This window comes from Vanacampus margaritifer, chromosome 12 (genome assembly GCF_051991255.1).
Source record: "Vanacampus margaritifer isolate UIUO_Vmar chromosome 12, RoL_Vmar_1.0, whole genome shotgun sequence".
Taxonomy (NCBI): Eukaryota; Metazoa; Chordata; class Actinopteri; order Syngnathiformes; family Syngnathidae; genus Vanacampus; species Vanacampus margaritifer.
Window position 1 is genome coordinate 15,423,755 of NC_135443.1, and position 19,268 is coordinate 15,443,022.

At 40.0% G+C, this 19,268-nt stretch overlaps 1 protein-coding gene across 26 annotated transcripts in view; it reads right to left on the minus strand.

Annotated features, from left to right (window-relative positions):
• The window catches only part of LOC144061055 (neurexin-1a-like), a 236,971-nt gene that overhangs the window by 115,710 nt on the left and 101,993 nt on the right, over positions 1 to 19,268 (minus strand). For all 26 annotated transcript variants that reach the window (XM_077581088.1, XM_077581087.1, XM_077581100.1 and 23 more), the window contains 2 exons: positions 15,689 to 16,072; positions 1,323 to 1,526 (listed from right to left, as the gene is read on the minus strand). In XM_077581088.1, coding sequence (XP_077437214.1) covers positions 1,323 to 1,526; positions 15,689 to 16,072 — 588 coding nt within the window. The remainder of the gene's footprint in view (positions 1 to 1,322; positions 1,527 to 15,688; positions 16,073 to 19,268) is intronic.

The following is a 19,268-nucleotide window of genomic DNA, read 5'->3' on the forward strand; positions in this document are numbered from 1 at the left end:
ACAGGAAATGCTCCGATTTTAAAGAGGCGCGGAAAAATCGGCCTTCCTTCTGATGGGTGATACGTGCTGATTATTTTATCCGTTTGGTGGGAGGGGTGGGGGCAGTGGCCTGTTGTTTTTGCCATGCGGTAGCCTTTTGTTATTATACAGATTTTTTTTTATTTTACAGATTTTACAAAATGTTCTTTTGTTTTGGAATTTCAGTTTTGTCAGTAAAAAAAAGCATTCATCTCTCTCTCTCTCTCTCTAGCCATCAATCTGTCTAATGCATCTACTGCATCCATCCATCCATGTATCTACCCATCCATCTATCCATCCATTCTTCCATCCATCATTCCATCCATCCATCCATCTATCCATCAGCAGTATTGATCAATCCAGCCATCCATCCATCCATCCATCTTTCTATTTATCTATCTAGCCATCCATCTATCATCCATCCATCCATCCATCTATCTATTTAGCTATCTAGCCATCCATCTATCATCCATCTATCTATCTATCTATCTATCTATCTATCTATCTATCTATCTATCTATCTATCTATCTATCTATCTATCTATCTATCTATCTATCTATCTATCTATCTATCTATCTATCTATCTATCTATCTATCTATCTATCTCTCTATCTATCTACAGTATCTATCTATCTATCTATCTAGACATCCATCTATCATCCATCCATCCACCCATCCATCCATCTGCAGTATCGATCCATCGATTCATCCGTCTGTCTGTAAATACATCCGTCCGTCCGTCCGTCCGTCCGTCTGTCTATCTATCTATCTATCTATCTATCTATCTATCTATCTATCTATCTATCTATCTATCTATCTATCTATCTATCTATCTATCCGTCCATCCGTCCGTCCGTCCATCCGTCCTTCCATCCATCCAGCCATCCAGCCAACCAGCCATCCAGCCATCCAGCCAGCCACCCAGCCAGCCATCCATCCATCCATCTTGTAATTAGATCTAATTACAAGTAAAACATGGCCAAGAAAAGAACACCATGACAGGTCTCAGACAAACACGCCAATGAGGATACTTTGGTAGAATGGGTGATGAGCATTTCCTTCCTGGGCAAAGGCAGCTGTGAGCTCAAGTGGCAGTAAGCAGAGAGTCGCAGACTCTTGCCATTGAAAGCTTTACACCATCTCCTTCTATTCAAGAATGTGAATGTGTAATAATAATGGTATGTGTGAGAAGTACAGTTCATGTGGTGGCGAGGCAGTGCTTTTGAAAGAGTTGTCAGGCGTAATTTAGCTCAATTTGACGCATGACTTTGCTGCTGCAGAGGATACACGCATGGGTCGCTACCTAAATTGACAGTCAGCCGCACGCGGCCACTCTCCAGCTCCAGACGCAGGGTGTCGGCCGAGTCCCGAGAGGTGGTGGCGATTAGGATGCCATAGGCTCGCTGGGATCGGAAGCGCATGGAAACATCTTCAGCTTCCGTGTGCATCACCACTGGCAGCTGGACCTTCATAAACTTGCTGCCGTCATAGCTGAGGACCGTCGCCTCTGCAAACAGATTGAAGAAAGGCAAAACAATGAAGCATCACTGATTAAAAAAAATACATTGCAGTTAAATCGTAAATATGGCCTGTCAGTCGAGCTGAAGGAGCTACTGTATAATACAAACACTTCAGTAAAATAATCCAATCAGATTATTTCTCTGGTGTAATTCCCTGCTCCTGTACCCTTTGCAGTGTTTCCCTCCCAAGGGCAGTGTTGCAATCTTTTTTGAGCCAATTTTGACATACATTTTTTTTACATTGGAAAAATCTCTCAGAACACAAATAAACCCAAAAAGTAAGCTGTGACTTGTTCAAACTTTTGGGTAGTCGTGTAGAACTGTGTAGAGGTCTTAAACCCATGCAAAGGAGAGTTATTCAACAAGGAAGATATGAAACATGAAAGCTACTGTAGTCTACATGTGCCACTCAGCCGTAAGCGAATTGCCAGTGTGCTTGGAAAGACATTTGTGACTCACAGCACAGAATAATAGATCCCGATTGCTCAGGATTACTCAGCGGGTCCTATTTTCATAGACAGGCATCCTTGTGCTCAACGTAAATAGGGGTGCTTGTTATTTTTCGTGCCGGGGCAAGCCTAATTTATTGTATTTGGAAAATTTGGCAGAACACGTTGCACCTCACTGGATGTTCCATCGTAAGGAGTGTTAAATGAGGTGATTTGAGCTAGGTCGTTGTGACCTGTCCTGGCTTGGTGTCTATTTATACACTATGGCACACTTTTCTGGTTGAAACCAGTTAGGGCTCCCCGTGTGGGTGGGTAACTAAGACAATATAAGAGTAGAGACCAATTTGAATAGATTAGGCCTTCTTCCGCATCCAGCAGAAAAAGCTCCACAGCTGTGTACTCGATATTTCTGGCATCTGGTTGAACTGAGAATATGCAGTCTCCTGGTTATTACTAGTATAGCGAGTATTAAAGATAAAATAACCGGTGGAAGTTCTCATCAGAACAGCTAACGTGCCCCGGCGCACCTGACAAGCTGGTAACAGAAAGTAGACTGCACTTGGTGTCCCTCCCTCTGTGCTGAATATAAAGGGAATTGGGGGAGTCGCTTTGATAGGCCGGGAGTCAGCTGCATTCCAATTTGCCAACTTCTACGTGTGCTACACAGTAAATTCTGTAGAGTAAATTTGACTCTGTTTAGAATAGGACCAAATAGACTCCGTTTTAGAGCAGGCTAATATTTACACTTGGAAGAGAGTAAAACAAATAATTGGGAAAAAAAAGTCACAAGGGGTGAGGAACAAACTCACAACCTTCAGTTTGGGAGACTGCCACACTACCACCTGAGCTATGCCCCTCCTACTGTTTGCCTATCTCCAAGAGGAGACCAAAAACATCATTGTTGGTCTCTTGGAGTTGGGAAGATTCCAGCTGACACAAGTGATATACTAACACACAGCAGGAACTGCGTGGCTCAGGGAGTAGATCGGCTGTCTCCTAAGATGAAGGTTGTTCGTTCCTCAACCCTTGAGTGACATTTATTTATTTATTTATTTTTTCAATTCTTTATTTTACTCTCTTCTAAGTGTAAATATTAATCTAAAACTGAGTCTATTTGGTCCCATTTTAAATAGAGTCTGTGTAGTCAAGGAAAAAGAAAAAAAACTCACCCATTTGCACAGTTAGACTGTGTGTTGCGCTACATTTGTGCTGGACAAAAAGAACATGGATAGAAAACACACCATATAGAACATGCTAAAATGGGATCGTATTCCATGAACTAATGGGAACTCAAATCAATATAAAGTGACAGACACATTGCATTCACGTTTTGTGTGTCACAACAACAAACTACGCAGGGACATTGAATGAGGTAAGATGTATTCAAATCAACATGGTATGTGTTTGTTCATGGACCTTAAATATTGAGCCTCTGCTCGTTGCCGCTGCATTTACTCAAAGCATTAGGCAGCTGTCTGGTGAAATGCCAGGGCGATTGTTTAACGCTGGCAGGAGTTTGTAACAGCATTTCCGAGAATGTAACTTAACCACAACCCAATAACAAAGCCATTATTGCTTTTGCAGTGCTGAGACAGACGATTCGAAAGGGAGGGAGATGGAGAGTTTTGGGGTTATAGGGTATCACTGTCCCACACACCACATCATCACCGCTTCACAGTCACAAGTCATATCCATCCCTTCTGGAGTGACTCAGTCACATTTCTCACCCAAATCCAATTTCCCCACGCCCCTCCTGGGGTACCCTGCAGATGACAGGGGTGTGTGACAAACGAGGCACACTGCTTTCTACCAGGCTGACACAGGAGAGAGTAGCATTTGAAAACTGTCGGAAAATGATGGGAAATATGTAGTTCAAAGTCCTAATACTTGGAAAATGCTTGTTCCCAGAAGATATTTAGTGTTCTTCGCTATTCTTTATACATAATACAGGCTGGCAAACTGTATTTGATACATTCTCTTTATTCTCATTCTCATTCTTTCTGCAGTTTATACTATATCTGTTAAAGTAAGATGTACAGTATTGCATACTTAATGCTACTAAACAACTACTATAAACTAGGACTGTAGTTATCGTGTATTTTTGGTATTCAGATATTCTACTGAAAATTCTATCAAATAATCAGGTATCCGGATAAAAAAAATTTGCTTGGTTAAAAGAGGAATTATAAATACTGGAGACAAAGTCACTAGCGTTGCTAGCGGCTGAACGCTGCTGGTGCTAACACTGCTTGCTGTTGACGCACTAGTGCTAACGCTGCTAGTGCTAATGCTGCTAGTTGCTATTGCTCCTAGTTTTAATGCTGCTGGTGTTAACACTGCTAGCCACTAACATTGCTAACCTCTAATGCTGCTTGCCTCTCATGCTTGTGCCGCCGCCAAATGCTGGCAATACAATGTAAGCGTAATGATTTTTACTGCCCTTAATTGACGATTGAATGTGGTTTCAGGACGATGTTGTGTTGTTGATGTCAGTATTAAGTTTGTAACTATATATAAACTAAATATAAATGCGCCAAACATAGTCTCCCTTACCAAAAAGAAGTATATTTAAGTATACCTGAAGTATACTCAAAATTAGGAAAGTATACTTCTAGTTTACTTTTCTTGTACTTATTCCAAGTATACTCCACCAAGTAAATGTTAAGTACAGACGCTCCCCTACTTACGAACATTCGAGTTGCGAACAACGGTACATACGAACATTTCTGGGTGTACAGTATGTCGAAAAATGTTTGGAAAGAAATGCTGTAAGTTAGATTTTGTATTGCGCGTAGTGCTTCTTTCCGCCGCTAATACCGACGATTGGCGCTGTGAGAGCTCATTGGAGGCTGAGCAACGTGGCGAGGAGGAGGAGGAAGAAAACGCCGGTCCCAATGAAGCAGGAAATAACTTTTGAAGCCGATTCCAGCGACGACGAAGAATCTCTCATGATATAAAATCCTCCTCTTCCTCCTCCTCCATCATCTCCTTAAGCATCGAGTACATCTTCCAAAAGTAAGTTAAACTTCATTTTATTTATCTTATTACGTACATGTACATACTGTGTGTGTCTCTCTCGCTCTCTCTCTCTAACATACGTAGTACAGTACAGTACTGTACGTATTCTCTCCATTTTATTAAGTTTTTTTCAGTACAAACCAATGCAGGTTACTTGTACAAGCCTTAAACATACTTATATAAACCTTCAATATACTTATATAGGCTTTAAACATAAATTATAATACAAAATATAGCACTGAAGCAACTTACGAACAAATTCACCTTACGAACGATCGTCCGGAACGTAACTCGTTCGTAAGGTGGGGAGCGTCTGTATACCGAAACATATAACTTTACATACCGTGGCATATACTTAGAATATACTTGGAAAATTAGGAGAGTATCCTTCCAGGTTACTTTTCTTGTACTTATTGTGTTAAGTTGTTGTAATGTTAAGTGTACTTGTAAGCAGGGCTTTATTAGCCAAATTAACACAATTTCCACCAGCCAATTTTTTTCCCCAGTGTAAATTTTCCCAGATTTGTTTTTCTTTTTGAAGCCCCTAAACATAAAGTAACATAAAGTAACACCAGTATGTCTATATGGCAGCATGTTATGTGTCATATTAAATACACTGAGTCTGAAACATATGGCAAAGTCCATTTACTTACTCCCACACCCAGCGCTCATTCAGCTGAATGGAGAGCTCAGCCTCATTCACTAAACTCGCCATTTTGAGTCAATAGCTCATACAGGGTCTGAAGCCACCAAACCCGTCAACCACAATCATTAAAAAAATCCATTCACAAGTACATAATAAATTGTAAATATAGTTCAGTGTTGTTGTAAAACATTATTATATTTATTGTATATAGCCTATTGCATTTTTATGACATAAATTTGGCGAGGAACCACAGATGAACCATTGTGGTTGTTGCCACAATGAAACGCTAACTTTGGGGGCCGACCAAAGCCGATTCGGTGCGGAACCAGTCCAGTGGAAGTGGCATTACATTACCAGCCAAATTGGCTAGTAAATATTTATGACCACCCACCAAAATGAATTTTAACCAACTGAAACATATACAAGTACTTAAAGTTTACATACTGTAATACATACTTAGAAGGCACTAACGGACCGAAATTATAGGTTGAATTTGTTTGTAAAGCCCTGAGCTCCATGTGTCTTGATAGCCTAGTGGTTATGGTTGTTACCTTTGGCATCTGTGTTTGGCAGTTTGATCCCACTAAACCACTGGGCTTTTTGCTGTGGACATAAGTATACTTTCAAGTATACTTTCAAGCATGCTTACTTGAAAGTAAGCTTAAGTATACTTATTAATATACTTTACGATATATTTAAGTATACTTTTAGTGTACTAAAATGGGCCAATTGGGACTTAAAGTTTACTTTTAGTGCAGGAATAAGTATACTTGAAAATAAACTTAAAGTATACTTAAGTACACTCTATATTATGTAAAGTTAAAGTATAGTACTTTTTGGTAAGGGCTGTAAGACAAGTTAAGTCAGCCGATACGCTGCCACACACTGTTGAGAACAATTTCACAAAGCATACTAAGGCATTGATGTCCATATATTATCTGGTAATGTCATGTTGATTTTGTAGCCTTCTCACTGTGTTGCTGTCATGCATAACATGAACAATGCTGCATTTGGTTTGACAACTTCTTCCTGAAAGTGTAGGCCTACACGTAAATAAACGTGTATCCGAGGCAGAACAAATGATACAAGCATTTTTTTTTTTTAACCAAGGTACTCAAATTACTCAAGGACTTGTTTCACCGCTACTATACACCATTCCATACGCCTCATCTTACAATACATAAAACTGCACTAAGCCAACAACCCATTCAATCCAAAATATTTGCAGCAATGGCTTTAATAATAAAAACAACCTTGTTTCCATTTTTAATTAATATGATTACCACCAGAGTTTGATATTAATTAAAAAACAACAACAACGTATTTATACGTTTTGGGGTTTGAATGAGTTCAGCTGAAAACAATATGTGACTTGAACCATGAAATTGGTGTTTTTAATCACTTCAACCATTACCCATTCGAGGCAAAGATGAGAAAAGTCAAAATATATGTATGAGTAAAATGTGGGTGAATCACAGCCTCCTCCAAAGTGAGCACCACTCAACAATCCAATACTGAAGTGCAGTTGTTTTCCGTGGCCCTTCCATGTAAATAAATTGAACAGAATGAGGCTGTCAATGTGCCCAACAGGAGGCTGTCACTCGGCAGATGGAAGCCACCAAACTAAACCAAGCATTCATTTTCCCTCATGTAAAACAACAAAACACCATTGTTGTGTGTGCTTTTCAGAGGATTCAGCATGTGTTTGCATCCGTGTGATGTGACAAATTAGGCTTTGATACTAACAAGGGGAAGGAATGGCAGACACTACACAGTTTTTTTCCTTCCATTCTCCCCTCAGGAGAAGAGGCTGTGCAGGAAGGGGAGCTGTCAACTGCATGTCACGGGATTGTGATGTGCATGCCAAGGTACCGGGACACCAGGTCCAATCCAATTTACATTTTGCTGGAGAAAAACTGCCATAGGCTTTGGGAAAATATATGTTCAGGATAAATAGGAGGAAATGACAATAGGACAACATAAATAATTCAAAGACACTGTCCTCTTTAGCACAGCATTCTTGGAACATGCACAATCAAATAAGGAGACTTCTAACGATTAAATATGTACAAAGCAAATTCTGCAAAACGATGTGATTCCTGCAGATTGTCTCAAGAGTCCGTATCATATCTTTACAGTTGTTGGCACAAATTTGTCTCTGCATGGCCACAGTGCAGCAACCCAGTTTGTCACACAAACTAGGTTACTACACTGTCGTCATAGATTATTTGGTGTCTTTAAGAATCCGGAACTTTAATCTTATGTGTTATCAGAACTATGTATACAACAGTTACACTACGATGGAAAATCAGTTTCCGCACCCCTTGTGGACTCTTGAAAGAGAATGATCACTTATTTTAATGATTTACAAGTTAATCCCCAATCTCTAGACTTTGATGATGCTATCGTACTCTCTTAGGAGCTATTATGAGAAACAAGTAATACTGCCACAAGGTACAGGTTTAAATTTGGACAAAGAGCAACTTTGGGATAATGAAGAAAGAATGTGCCAACATCTAATTTTCATTCATAGCCAGAGAAACCCCTATTCTATCATCCTATTCTATAACATCATGTTTTCCAATCAAAATACTCATACATTATAAGTGGTTTAGAGGCACTGAGTAGTTAAGCATGGTGAATAGTGACTCATAATTACTGTATGATATGGACCCACGTTTAGATCGTGCCAAAATAGGCTTATCACTGTATGCTCATTTGCATAGCAAAATGCAGAGACGGGCATTCCGTTGTGACTGACTTGTTAGTTATTGACAGACTTAGAAAAACTGACGGAATAAGCACTGACGGAAAAGTTTTTTTCACTCCATCATTGTCGTGCATCCGTTTTGCTGATGAGTGACTGAAACATGAGGTGGGTGGGGTTGCTGACAAAACAAATCTACAACATATGTTTGAGTCTAACGCCCAATTCACACTAACTGTGGAACGGACACAGTGCGTTTTCCGTACGGCTGCCGCACGGACTGCAATTCACACCGCGTGCGTTGTGGGAGCTGTTTGTGTCCGGAAATCTGCACCTGCCAGACCACAAGATCGCGGGGGTTCACATGATCAATTATATTATCTATTCTGAGCTCGTTTTTTTCTCTTAAATGTCCGACTCATGTCATGCGATGTAGTTAGCTAGCTTCCTTCCCCCCAAAAACGAGTTCGCAAACGGTTTTAGTTTGAAATATACCGGGTCTACCTTGATGCCGACGCTCGACTTCCTGTCCGTCTCGTGTAATTTCTGCCGCTTCATGAAAATTCGAATGCGGTGTCCGGAAAAAATAGAACGCTTGCTTCCGCAGCTCCGCATCCGTTCCGCACCACATACGCAACACACTGCAGCTGGTGTGAATTGACACGCAGACTCGAATGCTTTCTATTCCTTGCGGCGGCCGTACGGAAAACGCACCGCGTCCGTTCCACAGTCAGTGGGAATTGGGCGTAAGTGTATTCATTTGAATATAAACGTTTATGATTATGGTTTTCTGTAGATCTTGATGAAATTATTTATTTCGAGCATATTTTATGACCAACTACTTCCGGTTTGAGTCTGGTATGCCGGATGGCGTGGCAAAGTCAGACGGAGAGAGATTGCTGGAGAAAGAGAGACGAGAGCACATTTCATGTGATGGACTATTATTACGTTCAATTTATCTTTTACTGGTTTACAAGGCGCACACGGTTTGCTATATTTTGTTTGTTTATTAAATGTTTGAGTCAAAGAGATTATTGTACATACGATGGAATATCTTTGTTTAGTTTTCACAGTGTTCTCCAATAAGCAATAAAACAAATATGAGGTGCTGTGAATGTAAGTAACGTGGTAGGTACTGTGTTCTCGACACCAATTGGCTGTTGCCGACGCGTTTTGTCGAAGAAGAAGATCTGACGGTCTATCTGAAGATTGTGGTGACAGACTTTAATTTAGCAATGGAAGCGCGGTTCTAATGACGATGACACAGTTAAAATAACGATGACGGAGTGACGGTTTGACAATGACAGATTTAGTTGATTTAAAATAATGACAGACTGATGATGCCGGCCGAATGACGGATCGGCAACATTTACTGACGCGCCCACCTCTAGTAATATGTTGCATTAAATTGTTTTGCACCTTTGGACTTTCTGGCAGGTTCATTTATCAAAAATGGTTATAACTAACTCATAGATTTTGCAATTTAATGCATCCATACCTGGAAATCATTGTGTACTGCATTCCAAATTAGTAAATTCAAGTCCTGCAGTAATTTACCATGTATGACCAGCATCTAACTGCAAATTACTGTACATATAAATGTGTGTTTAACACACACACACACACTATGCATATTGATCAAAACCCTACATTGAATGCAGATGTTTGCTACACTCAGCAATGCAGAATGTCATATCTCATTAGGGAATATTTGCACGTCCTGCAACAAGCCATCTGGTAGCCTGCCTTGGCCTTACACTAATATTTGGGCTAATTAGCAACTGGATTAACAATGGAGGGGTAGACATTTGGGATGCATGGGCAAAATTGCTTTGTCTGCATAATTAAAATCTCTAAAAAATAGGGCAAATAGCTTCATGCCTCACTCTACAAGCCCCACCCCCAGCTCCTGCAGCTGCGTTGACGCCGTCGTCCTCCTACACCATATGTAATTGCTGTACTTTGCCACCGGGGGGTACACCATGCTCGGATAAGTGAGAGCTGGGGTAATTCTTTTGACAGATCCTCTGCCTACTGGTGCCTGCTGCATCCGACCGGCATCATGGCAATCTGGAGCCATCAAAACAGCTGGCAGCAGGCCAGGGCACTTCCTCTGTACCACTGTTCCCACTCACTTCACACACTAATGCCAGTGTCTGAGCAGACAGAGCCAGAACACATGAGAGATGAGCATCCCGGCCAAAACACAGTAAGACACTTGAATGTGAGAAGAAAAGGACTAACTGTGACAATAAACTAATAGCTGTGAAGATGCAGCACTTTCTTTTCCATTTGCTTGAATTTTCCATTGAAGTCAGAGCGGATTCTGCCTTTGTTAACCCAAATAACGCTCTCCAGATAAGTAATTATCTTCCACAAGTAAAGTAAGAAAATCATCTGTATCCAGTGGCCGTTCCACTTCCCGCATGTACAATACCCGTATTCCTGCCATCTTATTAATCAAAAGTGGAGCACACGTGCAGAGGAAAGGCAGATCAGAGCAAAGCTTAACTGGCACATTCAAGAGACGAGGGATGATCCTTCACAAACACTTCTATTAAATACTGTATATCATATTGCGCTGCCGTAGCATCAAATGCATTAGTTAAATGTTCATGGGAAATGTAGTCCTACTAGCCTAATGTTGTGGTCGCCGATTACACCCAGCGCAAGCTGAGCTTTTCCAGTGTTACATTGTGGGACCTGCATGAGGTAAACGACACAGTCAGCTTCCAATAGCTGCCGGGATCGAAAAAAAATAGTTGGATAATGTCACCCTAGATGCCATTTAGAATTACCTAAAATAATAACACAAGCACCGGTTACTATCAGATTGACCAGAGATGACATTTTTTATAAATAGTTCCTGGTGAGAAACTATTGTACATTTTATTTTCAGAGAAATTATACTGTCTTTGTCTAGTGTTTTTTTTTATTTTAAATTTATTTATTTTTTTTTAATATGGTCACCCTAAATTAGTGCCCCTATCCAATGAAGTTTCCCAAAGTAGCCACACCTCAACAGCACAACGTCACCTTGCTTTACATATTGAATGTATTTCAAATGGGAAAAGAAATACAGGAACAACAGCAATAACGATAACACCAGATTTAAATTGGATTATCCATAGGTAATGAGACTTTATATCACAAACGCTGCAACAAAATGCTAGATCAGGCTTTTCTGCCGTTGACCTGGAAGTGACAATACACCCATGTTGTCATGCAACGTATGATAACGATGCAGAATGGTTTCCAATGAAACCTGAGGTGCATTGCACCATGATAACGTTGTCACATGCTTCACCTCTTTTCAACATTTGCCTTGATTATGCATAATATAATTTGTTCATTAACATGCATTGCTCTGCACATGTAGAAGAAAACTTCTGTACAGCATTATTGTTGCTATTGTTAATTATCCTCTTTCCCAGTGTTTTTTTTTGCTACTAATCAATGTATAAGAGAAACATACAATGGGAAAAAAAACTTTTGAATTGAAACACTCATAGTCTCAGCAGATTATTGTATTGCAAGATACACATGTTTAAAAATCTAAACTCTACTGTTAATCCATTTTAATTTTGCTCAACCTGTTTACATAAATAAGCCAAAATATTCAATTACAGACATTCTTAGCAAGAGAAGGATTTGGCCCTCTTACAAGGAGATGGTTGTTGTTTTGATCGAGCTAGATTTTGATCAAGCAGGTCAGACTAAGACTAATCTGCTGGTCAAAGGCCAACAAGCTGATGTAGGCAGAAACACATTGCCACAACTTTGCTGAGCTTTGCACTCAGGGAAACCCAAACACGTACAGTATCACTCTTTAATTCAGAGAGATTTATCAAAGCTATAGATCCATAACACAACCAAAAGTGAAAGTAGTCCCAGTAGAAGCATTTGTACTGCGTGGGTAATGTTTTAATGTAGTAGCTGTAGCCTATAGAGCATTGCATAATCAGTCAAGACGTCGAACTTTAGGGCTTCACTCACATCTTATATTTGTCTCCTTCGGAGGAGGAATGATGAGTATTCTGAGCCGGTTCTGGGCACAGCCGAGTGGTTTGATAAGTTAAAAGGTTAGCAGAAGACAGCCAATTTGCAGGCTATTGTGCATGCTAGATATGACCGCCAGTGCATCAGTCACCTGCCATTCAACACAGTTACACACTCAACATTCTACAAACCTTGACTCTTTCTGTCTGCCTTGCAGTGGTGTGTTGAATTGGTATTTTCTTCAAATAAATGTTTTTGCCCATGTTTCAAAATAAGGATCATGGATTGAAATAAGGAAACAGCACCAGGCTTCCCTCTAAGAAAAAACTGGACATTGGTTTTCTCTGAACCTGCATTCCATATTACGTTCAGTTCCTGCAACAGCATCTTCATCTGTACTTCTGCTTTGCTCGCCTCACCTCTCACCTGCCAGAATCTCACACCTGTGGTCCTCATATTGTAAACCCAGTTTCAATCAGACGCCTCTGGTCAATTCCACAACAGATTTAATGCTCATTTGTTGTGGAAATCTGTCTGTTTGCACTTGGGTCCTCATGTAATATCTTCATCTTTTCATAGACAGTGGTCTGACCCTTATAAATTATATGCTGTTGTTGCCTGTACAGTAGCATAAATATCGTACATATACTACACTATTTCTGCTTACCCAAGTCGTACACCTCGCCCATGTATTTCTTTGATTTCAAACTCAATCAAACTTTATTTATAAAGAAGGATGTGTCAATGAAGCCGGTTCTGCCCATAGTCATGACACCATTTTCAGTCAGTCAGTTTGAGCGCCTCCCAAAATGCACTCTGGCTACTTAAAAATTGGTTTTCCACGTCAATTTATAGGTATGGGAATCCCCTCAATCGTATTCCCTTTACCATTTCAAGAGTTACAAGCAGTACTTTGATGTCTCTCGCAGGCAGGGCGTATTAAGTCATCTTTGAACCCCAAAAAAGTGTTGAAAGGGGGCTTTTTTTATATTGACATATCTCAACAAATGTTTAGGTTAAATATGATTTGCGCAATGAAAATAATATGATGCCAAAATTGTTGATCAGACTATTTATTGTTGATAATAACGTATTTTTCAAAATGTCGTCTTCATTACGCACATATCTTTCTTGCTCTGTTTGCCCGATCATTTTCGCAAGACCCAGGTGAGATGTCAGGTCAGTTGCCCTCCTACGAGATTATAATGCCCGTCGTCTGTTGACAGCGATGGTGTGAGAATCCCGAGGCAAAATAGCTTGTAAAATTGAGCACTCAAAGTCTCAGATTCATTTTCTTAAGACCCAGTGTGTCATCCTTAGCACCATCTATTGGTCAAAGAATAGCTTACAAGCGAACAATGCCGAAAAGACAGAGCTAGCAGGAATTTGCCGGAGCAGTTAAAAAGAGCGGCTAGAGGGAGTTAGTCGGCGCCATAGGCTGGAGTGGCTAACAATAGCGGCTAGCGGATGGTGCTAGTAAACATTTTTAAAAAGCCAGTAAAAGCTTGCGAGAGCAAAGCAGAAAGTGACAAGCGACGGGCCCGAATCACGGGAGTCGGTGAGGACCACCCGCAGGCCCCAGCTGTGGAAGGTAAGTTGTGGTTGACCCATTGGGTCCGACACTCGATGTAAGCACCACCCGGGCTAACATTCGCAAAGTTGTCCTTTGGGGATCCGTAGCAGGAAGATGATGACGAAACATGGCAGCTCTAGTAAGGTGAGACTACAGCCATGGAATATAATTATTAATTATACATAACATATTTTTTTGCATACAATTGATTTTAAAATGAATCACTTATTAGCTCACCAGTAAATGGCGCTAGGGATCACTGAATGTCCCTTTAAAAATTCATCACAGGACAGTCTATTGTTTTGACTGTATAAGAAGGGGTCATTTTTGCTCTCTTTGTGAAGTCTTTAAATTGTTGTAACTTCCTTTCAACAACAACATTGTATTCCTTTTTTTGAGCTCTTTTCAGTAACAGGGTTTAAATACTAATTCTACCATCACAGATAAGCTCTTGGTAAGACCTCAACAGTGTTGGGGAGTAACTCGTTATGAGTAACGAGTTACTGTAACTTTGTTACTTTTTTACAATAACTAATATTAACACATTGCTTTTTTTAAATACAGTAACCCAGTTACAGCCACTTGATAAATTATTTAATTTAATTATTTAAATGTGCAACACTCATGAGGATAAGTGGTTAAGAATCAAATAATGAATTGATGGCTGCTGTGTACAGTAGTACTGAGACCTGTTTACAATGAATTGCCAAGGAGAGTCAAGGCGAGACAAGTTTTTCGATGTGGAAATACGCTCATTTCTTTACTTTAGTTGAGCATAAAGGAACAGTGCATGTTCTTTTTTTCTTTTTTTAAGTAACTAAAGAGTTACTTTTAATAGTACCACATTACTTAAGTAATCATCAGAGTAATTGAGTTACTTTTAAAGTGAAGTAACTAGTAACTGTAACTAGTTACTATTTTTTAGTAACGAGCACAACACTGGATCTCACCATTTTAAAGTGCGGAAATGACAATGTCACGACAGAATTATGTCGAGACACAGCATGCAAAGACCAGCTGTAGCCTTCCCCTTTTGATTGAATATTTGTCAACTGTGGGCATGTGAAGTCCTTTGAGACTCTTGTGTAATTAAGGGCTACATAAATAAACTTGACTTGACTTGACTTAACTGAAAATGCTCAAATGTCAAAGCAAACATGGTAAATCAGCATTTAGATGGTATGCTGCACGCAAATGGAATAAGATGCCAACAGAAATTACGCCAGCCCTAAGTTTAAATACTTTCAAATTCAGGCTGAAAACTTTGGTTTTCTTCCATACCTTTGATTAAGTTTTTTTTAATTTTTTAAAATCATTTTTAAATCAATTTCACAGTATGGTCTTTTAGTACTTTTAGAAACCCAAGTTTATTTCTTCATTTTGCTTTTAAATATTTTCAAAGTCTTCTGCTTATATGTTTAATGTTGTCAATGTACGTGTTTGCCCCCTCTTTGCTTCTGAATGTCGTTAGCTGTTGTTTTTTTAAACACCTTTAGTTGTTGTGTCCTTGCTTGTGGGAATCACATTGAGTTGCCTTGTGTATAAAATGTGCTATATAAATAAAGATGCCTTGCCTTGCCCTTAATTAATCATTTAAATTTCCATTATTAAGGTGGGTGAATAATAGTTTGGAAACAAGAAAAAAAAAACAGTATCATCACAGAAAAAAAATGTCTTTGAACCCTGACAGAGAAAATGAATTGGGTCAGCGTGCAGTGCTGACAACAGCTCAACCATAGCTAGGAAGGACGTCCTACCTCTTTCGCAGGAGCGGCCCAGGTATCCAGTTCCAGAACAGTCGCACACATATCGGTTCCAGCCTTCTCTGCAGATGCCGTTGTTTTGGCATGGATTGCTCAAACACTGTTTGGGAGGCTCCTTAGAGCATGAAGGCTTGACTCCGGCGGCCTTCTGAATTTCAGCCAGGCGCCGCACGTCTTTACTTTGTCCATCAATAAATAGATCCCGAATGCAGCCGACATAACCATAGTTAAGCAGAGCTGTCCACACCTCAGTGGGGAACACCAGGCCCATTTTGTTCTCTGGCAGACCCCCCAGGTACAGATTATCATCCAAATCCAGAATTTCACTTTCTCCAGGGGCTGTATATGCAGTTCGGAGGGTGTTGATAGAGATGGTACCTAAAAACAGAGACAGATGGATATTTTTCTCTCATTCTTTAATCAGGTGTAAAATTCTGAAAACTCATTTAAAGATGGTCCAATTGAGAAGTTAGCCTAATTGGTGTTATCTATTGAGACAGGGTCAGGGCTTTCTTCATTTAGAAAAACTGATGAATGTTGATAAGTCACATTAATCACAAGGCAGCTAGTCTATTAGCTGCTTAATCCCGGATCCCTAGCATCCTCCTCTCCATTTTCCCTGGATCCCTCATAATACATCTCATTTATCTTAAAGGACTGCTCATAAAAAAAAAAGTGTGTGAGCAAGCGAAGAGGTGAATAAAAATTTGGCGCCCCTTCAATCATTTCAGCCAGTCGTAAAAAAAAAATTGCAGCCATCTTTTTGAACTTGATTAACGGTCTGCAGCGTTTTTCACTCAGTCTCTCCTTCTGTTTGCCGCTCCAACATAAACCTGCAACAAGAGTTTGTGTGTTTCTCCACCATGATTTATTGCTCTCATTCAGGTTTAATTCTCGATCTGGAGAACGGTAAACAACAGCGGACATGACTGGACTGTAAAGTTTAGGAAAGGAAGGCCTTAGTGTGGAAATTGGATCGAGTGATTAATTTGTGCATGGATCCGTTACTCTTAGTTTAGGTGCCATTGTGGATCTTTAATTAATAACTGCCACATTCACTTTCCACAGCAGGTTTCGGCCTGGAGAAAGCAGCAGAGAAATAGGCTAAGGATGCTCCAAAATAATATTGCCATAAAATAATAATTTGCATTTTGAGTGGCAGATGCTTGCAAAGGAAGATATGAAGGGCTAATAGTTTATTGCTTCTGGCCAAATGTATTCACTGTTTGTTGTGAAATGGGAGCAGAGCTTTTAAGTTGCTTTTCTTCTCAAAATGTTTGTGTTGGGTTGGGAAATTGGGAAGCCCTAAAGCCCGCCTTAATTTTCATCATGGCTGTAGGGCACTTTATGGACACATTAAATGGGGCCTTTCACATTTTATTACACCTATCATTAGCATGCATGACTCTGAATACAGTATTGTATTAACTGCATGTGTGATAAATATGTAATTAGAATACAGTATGTTGTTAAATTGCTGCTAGTAAACCTATTGCGGCCATGTAATGATCATAGTTAAATATGCAGATGTTTTCTCACACAATGACCAAGAGAACATTGGAAGAGCAGGAGGAGAATTATTAACCTGGTCCCACCAGCATGTTGTAGCCCGTTTTCAGGGTCTTGGCCCCGGACATCTGCTCCAACGCTTCCCCGCCATCACGGACTGCCCCTGCTCTTTTCAGCCACATCTGTTGCGACCTCCAAGTTTTGCACACTTGGCAAGGACCACGCGCTACACAGCCAGAACAGCTCCCTTCAGGTTACAGCTAATGAGCACACTACATCAAACTCATTAGTGAAGAAACTTTTCCCTCATCCTAGAGCAGGTACTTAACTAAAGAGTCAACAATAGTGTGGTCAGTGTGGTTAGTGATGGGTGTATCCGCCCTTCACTTTTGTGCCCTGCCCCATTAAACAGTGTGACAACGCCAAGATGGCAATGTCAGAAAGTATCCATTAATTAGGGATGTTCGATACCAGTTTTTTTTTTCAGACTGATACTAGTACGAGTATTCAAATGTTGAGTAGTCATACCCGATTCCACATGTACTTTTGGGACATAACATTTCACCCCAAAAAAACATTGACATAATTGAAAAGAAAAATCTTCTAATTTCTAGTTCCAAAACCGCCCCAAGACGATATAGGTATCGCGAGTACCGATGCCTTGAAATAAGGCCCGATACCTGTTATCTGTTATATTAAATGCAGAGGTGACCCGATGCAACTTTTTCACTTCTGATACAATATCGATTTTGCATTCTCAAATACTGTCCGATATCGATCTGATATAATATCAGCAGGAATGATACATGTTTTTCGTCATTTTTAGTATGAAATATTAGAAGAGACTTTTCAAACAAATATCAATAGTCAGCAACAGTAGGCATAAGAAAATATTAGTGATGCATCGAAATTTTGGCCACCAAAAATATTCAGCCAAAAATCTGAAAAATATGCATTTTCGGCATTCGGCCGAAATAAAATTGGAGCCGAAAAAATATGGCCGGAATAGTATGTTGTGGAAACGCAAGCAAAAAAACTGCTTCAAGCAAGCGCATGTATGAATTAAACGCCGGAGTGAGTGTTCCACCTCACTGTTAATTCATTAAGCAGTAGCCGATATCTAGCGCCTTGAGGCTAACCCGGTCGATGCTATTCAAATCGGCGACGAGGAATAATGGCAATGGCACAAAATGTTAGCAGAAAGTAGTATCGTGATCTCCGGATGGTGTGTGTGCCAGCGAGAGGAGAGGACTAGGAAGACAACACAAGGCAAGTGTGTGCGTGTAGTGGCTCAAACTTTTTATTCTGCATCTAAAGTGTCATAGCAAATTGTTGGTTACTGAAATGCGAATAACAGTATGTCTGCCATCTGTCTGTGATGCATGTAAAGTTGTTGTCTTCTTTCGGTACAGTCTAGTGAAAATGAATTTCCCCATGGGGACCAATAAGCCAATCAATCAATCAATCATAAAGCCCCGTTGAATTAGCAACATGATAGCCGGTTCCTTCGTCTGTATTTATTTCACCAAGACGAGGATTGCGTTACCAGCAGCGACCCAAATCTATTGAGGTTGACGAGTGACGACACTCGAAAAAGTTAACAAAAGTAAAGCTTCCATCTCCAGATTATTACATCCAATAGTCCAATAATGTGCAGAAAAGCACTGTGTTTGTGACGTTTCGGTTTTTGACAAAGCGTTTCTCACCTTCGGCTTCGGTTTCGGCCAAAAATGTTCATTTTGGTGCATCCCTAGAAAATATGACCCATTTATTTCAGACATTCGGGTGACATAAATTCAACCTCAAACATGAGATTGTACTGCAGTTGACTAAAAAAATAAATAAATTACAGGACCCTGAGAAATAATCCTAATGGAGTCAAAAACACAAATTATACTCTCTGAAGTGCAAAATAACAATTCAAGTTTACTTCAGGACATTCAAAATCTTTTTTTTTTTCATTCAGTATATGGTGGGAACAACTGCTTGTATATACAGTAAGTACTAATATCAGTATCCCTGTATAAGCCGATGCTATTTTTTTGGGGGGGGGGGGGGGGTGATA